General features: G+C 45.6%; 1 protein-coding gene across 1 annotated transcript in view; it reads left to right on the top strand.

Moving 5' to 3' along the window:
• FAM120A (family with sequence similarity 120 member A) overlaps positions 1 to 13441 on the top strand; it is a 225659-nt gene extending 212218 nt beyond the window's left edge. Inside the window, exons 16-17 of the mRNA XM_063940739.1 lie at positions 3943 to 4042; positions 11453 to 13441. Of these exons, the coding sequence (XP_063796809.1) occupies positions 3943 to 4042; positions 11453 to 11767 (415 nt within the window). The 3' untranslated portion in view covers positions 11768 to 13441. The remainder of the gene's footprint in view (positions 1 to 3942; positions 4043 to 11452) is intronic.
• The last annotated feature ends 407 nt before the right edge of the window (positions 13442 to 13848 follow it).

Below are 13848 nucleotides of genomic sequence, written 5' to 3' on the forward strand. Positions count from 1 at the left end.
ATCCTATTTTTTTCCCTCAGTCTTAACCCTTGTAGAGAGCTATGGGTCCCTTCTGATTCCTTATAAATAATAATAATAGAGAATATAAGTGGGGAGTTTAGGCAGCTGATCTGCAGTTTTATATACTGGTATTTCTTCTCCACTAGAGGGCACAAGGATTCACTGGGCATTGCTGTAGAGGAGAGACTGGGCACCAACTAGTTTGCTATTTTTTCCCCATCAGTGTAGGCCTTGCTCTCCTCTATACCACGCCTCCAGGTCAGCCAGTGTTTAAGTTGGTGCCGGCAGGAGTGGCATTGTTTGTGGTGGGGGGGGGGCTGCTTTTAAGTTGTCCTCCGGACTTTTTATTGGATTTTTCTTTTACTTTCTCTTTTGTTTTTATTAGTGGTAGTGAAAGGCATTCGATAGGATGCCATCACTGCTGCTCCAACGACTCCTGCACTGGCAACTACGCCGGGGACTTCTGCTGCTGTACTCCAGAGGGCTTCCAGTGATGCACACTCCCGTAGACACACGAGGCGGCATCATCGCGACTATGCACCGCCAGTGTGGAGGTTCCACCTCCAGGGGTTTTAAGCCCCAAGGTAAGCAGTCTTGGTCCACCAGTCAAGCTGCTCCTAAGCCGGCTGCATGACTGGGCAGGCCTCCACTTGGGGGGATCCCAGTGTGGGAGGCATGCTTCTGCTTTTTTGGCGATGCATGGATGGGGTACCGTGTCGGATATTTGGGTCAAAACTGTGGTCTCACAGGGTACACACTGACTTTAAAATTGTCCTGCATCGCTCTTCTTCTCCACAGGATTACCTGCAGAACCGGTAAAAGCAGCGTCTCTCAGGTAGTCCATTCACTCTCTTCTGGCCTCCAATGTCATCCTTCCGTTTCCCATCCCCATCTCAAATGGTTACAAGTTCCTATGCCAACCTCTTTCTAGTCCAGAAACCATCCTCAATCTGAAGGTACTGAACCGGAATCTGTGGATCCCCAGAGTCCGCATGGAGTCTCTTCACGCCATCATTCTGACTGAAACTGGGGTATTTTATGGCATCATTAGACATCCAGGATGCCTACTTATATATCCCCATCAGGGTCAGCCACCAGAGCTTTCTCAGGTTTGCCGTCCGGGACGATCACTACCAATTTCAGGGTTCATCATTTGGACTGTCCATGGCCCCTCGGGTGTTCGTCATGGCTGCGCAGCTTTTTCGCAGACGAGTCAGAATCCTGCCTTATCTGGACCACTTTCTCCTGGCCCAGTCTCCGGACATCCTGGCGGACCACATTTGTCTGATGTTGGATCTGCTGCCGTCATACAGGTGGCGGATAAATAGGCGCAACTCTACTTTGACGCCTTCTCAGCAGATTTTGCACTTGGGAGTTCTGTGGACTCCAGGACTCAATGAGTATTCCTTCCGGCAGACAAGATGCAGGCTCTACATTCCAGAATTCACTTGTTCCTCCGTCATCGTGGAGTGTCTGTCCACTTCTGCGTGCGATCCTGGGTTCCTTGGTGTCCACATTCGACATGGTGTAGTTTGCCCAGTTTCACTCCTGTACTCTGCAGCTGGAGATTCTTGCTAGGTGGAACAAGTCTCATTTGCACCTCAGGATGCAATTCTATCGTGGGAGGTTTGTTACTCCCTCTTGTTGTGGCTACACCACTCTCATTTGGACAAGGGTCGCCAATTTTGGATCCAGGATTTGCTCTTGCTCACCACTGATGCAAGCCTTCAGTGGGATGGGGCATTCTCTTGTCAGCGGACGTTCCAGGTATGGTGGACGACTGAGGGGAGCCAGCTACCCATCAATGTCCTGGAGCTCAGAACAGTGTACAGGACTCTTTGCTGAGTTAAGCCTCTCCTCCCGGGATGTCCGGTTGAGGTCGGACAATGTGACTGCCGTTCACCTGCATAAACCACCAGGGTGGCTCTCGCAGTTGCGGTGCCATGAGGAAAGTAAGTGTCATCCTCCGTTGGGCAGAGCGTCACATTACAGCTCTGTTGGCAGTTTTCATTCCCGGCATACAGAATTGGGAGGCAGACTTCCTGAGTCGCCAAGATATGCTTTCCGGTGAGTGGGCTCTGCATCTGGAAGTATTCCAGTTACTGGTCTGCCATTGGAGCCTCCCGGACATAGACATGGTGCCTCTGCACAACCACCAGCTGTTGAGGTACTTTTTTTGCGCCAGGAATCCTGGAGCGGGTTCTCCGCATGTTTATGTTCGAATGCGGCATGATCTTGGTGGCTCAGGATTGGCCACGGCAACTGTGGTACGCAAATATTCTGGGCCTCTCCATTGACTACCCCTGCGGCTGGAGCTTCTGTCTCAGGACCCGTGCCTCCATCTGGATCTTGCCTGTCTCGTTTTCATGGGGTGGCTCTTGAGACATCCGCCCTCAGAGCAAAAGTGTTTTCTAGGAGAGTCATCGTACCATGCTTATGGCCCGGAAGCCATTTTCAGCTAGAATTTATCAATTTATTCTGGTGGAACTATTTTGCGTAGTGTGCAGCCAGAGGTTTCAGGCCTAGGTCTTTCCGCCTCCCCCAGATTCTTTCCTTTCTGCAGGTGGGCCTGGATTTGGGCCTAAGGCATTACTGACGGTGCAGGTTTCCGCCCTCTGTCCTCTTTCAGCAGCAGATCGCACTCCTGCCGGATGTATGGATGTTTCTTTAGGGCATCCTCTACATACAGCTGCTGTTTGCCCCCCCAGGGTTGACTGCTCATTCCACCTGGTCTGTGGGAGCATCTTGGGCAGCTCAGCGTGACATTTCTGTGAGCTGCTTTTGATTTTATGCCTTTGACACCTTTTGTGTCTTCTGATGCATCATCTGGGAATAGAGTTCTCATTGCAGCTTAGGAGTGTCCCCTCCCATAGGTGGACTACTTTGGGACGTCTCAGTCTATCTCTGGATATCCGGTCTATAGAGCTACACTAAAAAGGTCTACAGTCAATAGGTCGATCACTAATGGTTGACAGGGTCAAAAGGTCCACCCATGTGTTAGTTGTTTGTTTGTTTTTTTATACATACAGCTTTTGCTGCAATAACTATGCTTGTCAAACTATTACCTTTATTAAACTTGTGGCGAGTGGAGCGAGCCTCCGAGCCCGAATCAAGGCGAGCGAACGCATTTCATAAAATTGACTATCCATGTCACAAACTATCACCAGTAGTAACCTTGTGGCGAGCGAAGTGGAGCAGAGCGAGCCACCGCGCCTGAAGCTTGGTGAGCGGCCGCATTTCAAAAAATTGGGATAAAAAATGTTTAAAAACACACAACACCCAAAAAAAATTTTATCGGTCAATCTTTTGACTTTCGACCATATGACCCTGTCGACCTTTTGACTATCTTTTTAATGTCTACTTTCTGTATCAGAACCGTACCTCTGTGCCTCTTAGTGGAGGAGGAGGAAATGGAGATTTTATGATCTTACCTGGTTTAATTATTTTCTTCGACTCTATAGGAAGCCCAGGGCCCCCACCCCACCTGGCTTGTGGGGGGGGGGGGTTCGGGGTTAGTTCCTGTGTACCGCTACTCTGAACACCTTTACTATGTATGTGTGTCTGCGTGTGTGCCGATCTTCCTCCTTCTGCTCACAGCTGCTTGCTGGGGCTTGCCACATTAACTGGCGGGCCTGGGCCTGCGGGCAGGGTATAGATGAGTTAGGCCTGGGCTGATAAGGAAAAAATAGTTAACTAGTTGGTGTCCAGCCTCTCCTCTTCAGCTATACCCAGCGTACCCCTGTGCCCCCTATGGAGTCGAAGAAAAGGAGGTGACCAGATAAGAATATAAAGCTCGTTTTCAACCTTTCTATAACATCACACTGTATTTACTGAAATGCAGGTATAGGACGCAAGAACAATAGATTATATTAGTAGAGAGAACTGTCCTTGCAAGGAACATGTGTAAAACTAACTGATATCTCTGATTTTTCCCAAATGCAGTCGCCCCAGAGGAGTTATATCCACCCCAGTTATACGAACATTTGGAAGAGGGGGCAAATACTATGGAAGAGGAGGATACAAGAACCAAGGGGCATCTCAGGTACAGCAGAGTGATTAATAGGACACTGCGTTAAAAATCAAGTATGGCAGGAAATTGAGAGCGTAGGTACAATAATTCTATATTTTGTTGGAATATAAAATTTAAAGATTCATAAAAAAATCACAGCATATAAAATAAATATTATGCACACACCCGTGGAGATCCTAACAGTCATTAGATATCTAGAATAAAAATCCAAGCTTTTAATATTGGTATCTTATGTTTCTCTAGCATCCATAAGGAATATTGGGGGAAACTAGTATGATGGGTTATAGACGGGGTCCAAAGGAGCCAGTGCACTTTAAATTTCTTCAGCTGGGTGTGCTGGCTCCTCCCCTCTATGCCCCCTCCCACAGGCACTTTAGAAAAAAGTGCCCTCAGGAGAGGATGCACATCTCTGCAGCTCCAGAGAGTTTTCTTCAATTTCTTTTAAAACTTTTTTTATTTTCGGTATGCGTCTGGGCAACAGCATACCTGCACCGTGGGAGTTAGGGGGGGCAAGGTCACCGGCCTTTCAAGGTGATGAGCCACTTTCCCGCTGCAGGACCACAATCATGAGGGGTGGTTGTTCAGCGGTGGTGAGTACAAACTGGGGGCCCCACTAGGGGCGTCCCCCGGTTCAAAGTGCGGCTGACCATGGGCGCGGCGTACGAGACCCTCCCGGAGGGGTCCCGCTAGGATCCCCTGTGTGTAAACTGGCACAAAACTGCTTGATTAGCACTTGTGTGATGTTTTAAGCTGTTTAGGAGACTTTGTCAGTATTAACAATATGTACAGCTCCGGCACCATTGGAGGTGGCGGAGCTTCCTCAGAGCGGGACTTGGGGCGTTTTGTCGCCTTCCTCTGTTTACTGCAGCCATCTACAGCACACACAGCGCTTGCTACCTCACAGACACGCTGGAAAACTGGTACAGGATGTAGCAAAGGGGGAGAGCCGCTTGTGTACGCTATCCTGAGCATATTTAGGATTGCAGTTGTTAATGCTTACTGTGTTTTACAGAGCTGACAGTCTCACTGGGGCTGTGCAGCTCAGGGTGTGCTGGTATCATCCCCCTCTCTGTATCTCCTCTCACATACAGTAGGGCAGGCTTGCATTATAACTGTCTGTGTGTATGTGTAAGTTTTTGTACTTACTGTGAAATATGGGTAAGCAGAAGCTGTGCCGTGTATGTCACACCAGATTCTCTCCATCGTCTAATGACTGTTTCCTGTGAATAATGTAGTCAATCTTCACAAATTAGTGAAGAGGTTGGGGGAGAGGGTACAGAGCCCCACTGGTTAGGGTCTCTTAAGACTATGATGTCAGATATGTCATCCCAGCTCACTGCTAATGTGCAGAAAACTCAACTACTGCAACAAGCTGTTGCAGATTTAGCTGCTAGGGCTGATGCACAGCCCGGCACTACTATCTGATACAGATGATGATATACAAGATGATGGGGATGACGTGGATCCCGTTAGTGGGGATCCCGATTCTACTCAGGGTGTTGAACCCCGCATTTTGGCTATAAGGGATGTTAAAGATTCCTCTAGAGGACGCTGCGTCACAGCAGTCGTTTTTCTTTGTACAAAACAAGCCCAATGTCACTTTCCCGGAGTTAGATTGACTTATTCAAACAGGCCTGGAAAAATCCAGACAAAAAATTGTAAGTGTCCAAAAAGTTTTTGCGCACTTTCCCATTTGCTGCTGAAGGTAGAAAATTTTGGGAGAAACCCCCTGGCGTGGATGTCTCCGTCTCTCGCCTGTCTAAGAAGGCGGTGCTGTCTGCCCAGGGGTCCTTTACCATGAAGGATCCTTGGGATCGGAAGATAGAGACTACCCTAAAGACCATATACATTGCAGCCAGCCTCTTACAAAGACCGATCATTGCGGATTGCTGGATGACCCATGCCATTCATTCTTGGGCCATTCAAATTCAGAGGGGTCTCTCGGGGGATATGCCCTTAGTTACTATGGTAATCCTACTAAAGCACATTCAGGACAATACACTTGTCCTCTGTGATTCCCTCAAGGATATGGGAACATTAATGCTCGGACTTCTGCCATGCCAGTGTCGGTATGCAGGGCCTTGTGGTTGTCAGTGGATTGTGGACGCAGAATAGCAAATGTAGTGTGGAATCCCTCCCCTTTTCTGGGGAATGGCTTTTTGGGGTTGAATTGGATACCTGGATTTCCAAAGTTACAGCTGGGAAATCCACGTTTCTCCCCTCTGGGGCCCGCCAGCGAGATGCTCCTATCCAGGGCCGTCTGTCCAGTCCTTTCGGTCTCACAGATTTCGGGCCAGGGGTGCCTCCAATGTGGCTAGAGGCACCAGAGGTAAGTTCAGAAAATCTGCAAGTAACAGTTCTCAGGAACAGTCCACCAGTTCTGCTTCCAATAAAGCCTCAGCATGACGATGCCCACCCACCCCGAGGGGACCTTGTGGTGGGAGCCCAACTGCGTCACTTCAGACGTGTCTGGGAAGCCTCCTGCCAGGATGCCTGGGTCAGGGAGCTCGTTTCTCATTGCTAAAAACTGGAATTCCACAGTATTCCCCCCCCTCCCCCATTCTGAATCTGAAATCCTTGAATCCTTATTTGAGGGTGTTCAAGTTCAAAATGGAATTCCTACGAGCAGTGGTAGCGGGCCTCGAAGAGCAGGAATTTATGATCTCCTTGGATATCAAGGACGCCTATCTCCATATTCTGATTTGGCCTCCTCATCAGGCGTATCTGCGGTTTGCCCTGCTGGACGATCATTTCCAATTCCAGGCACTGCCCTTCGGCCTGTCGACAGCCCGAGGATATTTACGAAGGTGATGGCGGAGCTGATGCTTCAACTCCAGGGTCCAGGGGATCAATGTGTTCTCTTACCTGGACGATCTTCTGATAAAGGCGAGATCCAGGGAGCTTTTGTTGCTCCATATCGACCGCACTATCCGTCTTCTGTCCAACCATGGGTGGATCCTCAACTTACCGAAGTCCCAACTGGAGCCAACACAGAGGCTCCTGTTTTTGGGGATGTTGCTGGATACTGTGGTCCAGAAGGTGTTTCTACCAGAGGACACAGCAAAAACACTTCAGGAGATGGTCTGCATGGTGCTCCAACCTACTTGAGTGTCCATACATCTCTGCATAAGATTGTTGGGAAAGATGTTTGCCTCATATGAGGCATTCCAGTATGGGAGGTTCAATGCCAGAATGTTTCAGTTGGATCTCCTGAGCAGTGGTCCGCATCGTATCTCCAGATGCACCGGATGATTCAGCTGTCACCTCAGGCCAGGAATTCCCTCCTGTGGTGGCTACAGTCCTCCAGTCTCCTGGAGGTAAGAGTTTCGGGATTCAGGATCGGACCCTCCTCACAACGGATGCGAGGATGGGGAGCTGTCACCCAAGGGGCGCAGTTTCAGGGCAGGTGGTCAGCTCACGAAAGCCTCCTTCCAATCAACATTCTGGAACTTCGGGCGATCTACAATGCTCTACTTCAAGCCTCTCCTCTACTCAGGGATCACGCAATCCAAGTACAGTTGGACAACGCCACGGCAGTGGCATATATCAATCAACAAGGAGGGACAAAACGCAGAGCCTGCATGCAAGAAGTGTCATAGATACTCCTCAGGGCTGAAAGAAATGCTAGAGCCATGTCGGCAATCTTCATTCCGGGTGTGAACAACTGGGAGGCGGACTTCATGAGTCATCACGATCTCCACCCGGGAGAGTGGGGACTCCACCATTTGGTGTTCAAGCAGATCATCGACCGGTGGGGTTGCCCACAAATAGACATGATGGCTTCTTGTCTCCACAAGAAACTTTACTTGTATTGCTCGCGGACCAGGGACCCTCAAATGAGGGCAGTGGACGCACTGGCGTTGCCTTGGCCGTACCGGCTGGTCTACCGGTTTCCTCCGATACCATTGCTCCCAAGAGTGCTAAAACGAATCAGGAATCAGGGTGTCTAGGCAATTCTAATTGCTCCGGATTGGCCTCGGAGGGCGTGGTAAGCGGATCTTCTGGACATATCCGTTGAAGACCCTTGGCCTCTACCACTCAGAAGAGATCTTCTTCAACAAGGACCGTTCGTCTACCCGGACTTACGGCGACTACGTTTGATGGCATGGAGGTTGAGCGGAACATCCTAGCTCACAAGGGCCTTTCCAAGAAGGTTATTGCAACCATGGTTCAGGCCAGGAAACCTGTGACGTCAAATACTATCATCATATCTGGAGGAGATATGTCTCTTGGTGCGAGGGACGCATGTATCCGCCTGCAGTATTTCACTTGGGACGTATCCTATGTTTCCTGCAGGCTGGTGTGGATAAGGGCTTACGTCTGGGTTCCATTAAGGTCCAGATTTCAGCTCTCCATTTCTTTCAGAAGAAATTGGCAGTGTTGCCAGAAGTTCAGACCTCCTTGCAAGGGGTACTCCACATACAACATCCCTTTGTGCAGCCTATGGCACCCTGGGATTTGGATGTAGTGTTGAAATTTCTACAGTCCTCCTGTTTTTGAACCTCTGATGATAGTAGAAGACAAGTACCTCACGTGGAAGATGGTGATGTTACTGGCCCGAGCTTCTGCTCGATGTATCTCAGAATTGGGGGCCTTATCGTGTAAGAGTCCATACTTGGTGTTTTACGAGGACAGAGAGGAGCTCCGGACTAGACAGCAGTTGCTGCCGAAGGTTGTCTCCGCGTTTCAGCTGTGTCAACCTATTGTGGTTCCGTCCGCTTCTGACGCTTCTGCTCCTCCGGAGGCTTTGGATGCTATGCGTGCTTTGAAGATCTATGTCAAGCGCATGGCTCGGGTCAGAAAAACGGATTCTTTGTTCGAGCTCTATGATGCGCAGAGGAAAGGGTTGCTCTGCTTCAAAGCAGTCAATTGCTCGTTGGATTAGGTTTACAATCCAACAGGCCTATGTGTCGGCAGCCTTATCTGTTCCTAAATCTCTAAAAGCCCACTGTACCTGATCTGTGGGCTCTTCCTGGTTGGCTGCCCGTGGGGTCTCGGCCTTGCAACTATGCCAAACTGTTATCTGGTCGGGGAAGAACACTTTTGTGTAGTTCTATATATTTAATACCCTGACCAAAGAGGATACCCAGTTTGGGCAGGCGGTGCTGCAGCAGTCTCCGCACGTTCCCGGCCGTTCTGATAGCTTTCAGACGTCCCCATCATACTAGTTTTTCCCCAAATATCCCTTGTGGATGCTAGAGAAAATAGGATTTTAATACCTACCGGTAAATCCTTTCCTCGTAGTCCATAAGGGATATTAGGCGCCCAGGTTCTTGTTCTATGGTTACCTGTTCAGCTGTTGCTATTGTTAAAAGGCCGTTGCTGGTGGTTGTTTGTTAGTGGTGTGCTGGTGTATAAATCTCACCACCTTTTCTGTTATGTTCCTTCTCATATATGTCCTTTCTCCTTCGGGCACGTTTTTACCTATAACTGCCTGTCTGAAGGGGCATAGAGGGGAGGAGCCAGCACCCCCAGTTGAAGAAATTTAAAGTGCACTGGCACCTTTGGACCCTGTTTATACCCCATTGTACTAGTTTCCCCCAATATCCCTTATGGACTACGAGAAAAGGATTTACTGGTAGGTGATGTAGTCCATAGCAAAAAGCACTTGGGTAGTATGAAGAGTAAACCGTTAATAGTAGCCGGTGTTGTGCTCATCCTCCTCGTAATGCAGGTAGATTATGCTCACCGCTCTTGGAGATCCTTGCCAAACTCCAATTTGCACATCAGTGGTTATGCTCCAGTTCCCACTTGCCTGTGTGAGATGTCACAGAGCGCATTTCATGCGTTTCTCCACTGTCTCAGTGTAGCGGTTTCATCTTTCTGAAGAAGCCGCTACATTGAGAAAGTGGAGAAACTCGTTAAGGACCCTTTCAGGACTTAACAGGTGATAAACTGTAATAAAATAATGTTATGTGAAAGTGGGGGGGATTGCTTTTTTTTACAAAATATGGATATTTGCAACTATTCTTTCTTTTACTGCTTCAGTTGCCTTTTAAAGAATAATCCCTTCATCGCTGCAATAAAATATGGGTAGTGCTCTATAAAACTCCCTTTAAAAATATTAGTAACTGAACTACACACACACACACACACACACACACACACACACACACACACACACACACACACACACACACACACACGTTTTAGAATTCTCAGAAAATATCATTAGTCTGCTTATACGTAAACAATATATGGAAAATGCGTGAAAGCTTTATTTTCATTAGCAAGAAAATGATCTGAAATCGAATATTTTTTTTAGATTTTATTTTTTTTAATAATATACCTACTACCGATAAATATTTTGTAGTTTTACATGTTTGTTTTTACAATAAAATCTGTACTTAATAATTATGCTTTTTTTTGTGTATGTTTGCTGTCTTGAGTTATACAATGCATAGGAAACTAGTAATCCCACTGCACCAAATGCATTGGCCCCTGTTTTTATTTGACCCCGGATGGGAGAGATATGGGCACAAGAATGCGAACATGCTATCACCGTACTCCCAAATCTATGTAAAGCTTAATGTTTTCGGTAGTGTTGGTTGTCATTGTCTGGTGATCACAGTAGTCACCAGAAAATAATTTGGGGCCATATAGTTTGAAACAGGAGACTTCCATCTTTCAAGTTATGCTTCCACCAGGTATGTAGGTACCAGAATGACCTACTTGACCTTGTTTTCTATTTCTGTAGTGTGGGTTAAGTCCTACACCTTTAAAAATGTCATCATTTTTCAGCGCCATTACTTCATTATAGTACTGTCCCTTTCTCCACTCAATAGCGGTTGTAATTACCAGCTAGGGTTAGGTATTAATACTTTCTACAAATGCTGCCGTGCCGAGGACAGGTCCCACTCATTTTTTAGCACTGAAGCAGTTCGAAGAATAGGTCAGTCACTGTAGTGTAACGCCACCTAGTGTGGGATTTTTTTTTTAATGGAATATGCAGACATTGACTACTGCTTCCCTACTAACCTACACTTTGTACATTTTTCTTAAGCCTGAAAATAAGGCTTCAGAATATCATCTCTCTGTAGCACTCTGGGCCTGGGCAGATGGCGATTGGGTGCCACATTTTCATGTTTTCGTTTTCTGCATTTGTAGTTTTCTAATAATGGCAAATGTGTGAGGTTATATGGGTGCTTTTGTTGCCCAAGTGCTATTAATTTTGACAGTTGCAACAATCTAAAAACAATAATACCTAGCAGTCCTAATCTTGGTCTTATTCTACAGAGCAGGGAAGGGTGCGAACTGTACGATCTCCAGTCCATTTTAGTGTTCTCACGTAAGAGTGTATTCCCATTTTGAAGAGAATGGAAACTTGACAACGATCTATTCTCCGACACACTGACAGCTGAACAGTCACCATTATTTGCCCAAAGCTGAGAAATAAAGGTTTTCTTTTTTTCCCTTCACCAGACCAAGCCACCATATGCTACTTCTGCGGCGGAAGTGGCCAAAGAGCTTAAGACACAATCCGAAGACTCGTGTAAATCATCTGCTGTGTCTTCAGATGGATCTCTGACTGAGAACGGTGTGGGAAATGAGGAAACACAAGCTTCCCAAATAAACGGAGGCACAGGAGAGGTCCAGGCTTCCATTCACGCTGAAAGTGCCTTAAGCAATGACTCTAAACCGTGCAATACGAATCCTCATTTAAATGCACTAGATCCAGACAGCGAACCTCTCGAGGAAGAGACGCTTGAGGCCGCTGTCTTAAAAAAAGAAGAGTAAACTTATTTTTCTAGAGGGTGAAGGATGTTTAGACAGTTCAGGGTTAGGAATATCTGGAAAGATGGAGAGCCTACAGTTACGTACATTTTTTCCTTTCCGTAAGTGAAAAATGAGGTTTTGGAAATTCGGATCCCTCTTTTGATGTTAGACTTAAAAAGAGAAAAGATTTTATTTTACATTTTAACCAGTTGCAGTCAAAATGCTGCAAGGATATAAACAAACAAAACATAAGCTGAGTATAAGCATTTGACACCCATACTTTAATGAAACATGAGCAAAGTTAAATACTGGTTACAACGAAAAAACTAAATAAGCCGCTTGTTCTATTTCTTAAGACAAAATCAAACACACACACACACAAACACACACACACACACATACACACATGAACATCTTGACTATGATTTGTAGTATCTGGCACCATATATATATATATATATATATATATGCCATTATATTTGATTTTACATTACTGTGTCACAAGATAGGAGAAGACCAGATCGGAAACTCAGGTTTCCGGATTGTAATTATGAAATATGGCACAAACAGTTTTTGTTTTCTTTCATTCTTTATTATTGCATCGCTGTTGATGTGGTTTTTCGTTTAGTAGTAAAATGTGCAACTTATCGGAACACAACAAATTATAGCATAACATTGCAGATTTTTGCTGATATTTTAAATACTCATCATTACTCACCTTTCAAGCAAGATCTAAAATCATAGAAAAATAAAAAAAAAGCACCTGACCTTTTTTCTGAAACGAGAAAACAGGCATTCTCAGTTTCCGTGATACTGTTATACCATGCATCTGTGATCAATGAAGTTGTGTGGTTTTTGAATCAGGCGTAGACCATTAGTGCTACTATTGACCTGCATGGTTCATCATTTTAAGGTGTGTAGTTAATATTATGCATGTTCTTGTCCTATTTCTGCCAATCTTACAAGTTCTGTGCCCATCTGCAAAACAAGAAAAAAAAAAACCTAATAATCAGTAATAGTTCTATGAAAGATGTTACTTATGTTTAGTCATTGACTGATCTCGCTCTGACCTTTAAAAAAAAAAAATTTGTGATTATTGACCTCTGTTGCATTTATCCTTAAACAAAAAAAAAAATATCTAGCCGTTTAAATATCAACGTTTCACTGGTGTATCCATTGCTGTATTGCATTATTGTTCTTTGTTGCTGTTTTCACATTAGAAAATATGAATTCTGTGGAAAAAAAAAAATCATAAAGTACTTTGATCTTTAAACCTTTTCCCCACCCCTCACTACTTTAGCAGGGCAGGTTTTCTCTTTCAGGAATGTAGCCTTATCCTACACAAAGTACACCTGTATCATTTTGATGTTTCTGTTAGTGTTTCCAAACTTTTAAATGTACTTTTTGGAAAAGAATCCAAATCATTTCTTTCTTTGTTTTCATATAATTCTCCTAATGCTCATCACTCATTAGTGATCAGAAATGCGGTGTAACTCCCCCCATTCCTTGCCCGCAAAAGCTGAGTAGGTATTTTTAATGTAAGTTGAAAGGAGTTTTGCCCCAACTCATGGACTGTGCAAGAATGAACTGCTGTTGGCTTTGTCTGGAAGTCGGTGGATTGTGGTGCGTTATGATTGAAGGCTATTGAATGCAACTTACAATGCTTAATAAAAATCTTTATTCTTTTAGTATAAATTGGTGGTTGTCGTCCTTTTTAATTTTTTCACTATATTTGGCTTAATTTTCCATGACTAGGATCAGAGCATATATTATACATAGTATTCAAAATGCTATCACATGGATTAACAGGATTTGCAGAGTGGGTTGCTAGATCAATCAAATTATTTAATTTTAAGTGATTCTTGGGTCCATGTTTGAAAACTTGAAGTGGGAAGAAAATGTTGTCAAGTTGAGCCTCTAATCTGCGGATTCAATAAACCTTGATATGCCCTTGGTACCTTTAGATTGCAGGATATGCAAGCGGAAAATCTTGCTTGTTTAGCTCAAACCCCATAGAGGTTCTCTAATGGTCAAAAACATGAGCAGCCACACGTCATGGGCCGGGAGTGTAGGAGTGTCAGGATTCTTCCAGTAGGACGTGA

Source organism: Pseudophryne corroboree, chromosome 9 (genome assembly GCF_028390025.1).
Source record: "Pseudophryne corroboree isolate aPseCor3 chromosome 9, aPseCor3.hap2, whole genome shotgun sequence".
Taxonomy (NCBI): domain Eukaryota; kingdom Metazoa; phylum Chordata; class Amphibia; order Anura; family Myobatrachidae; genus Pseudophryne; species Pseudophryne corroboree.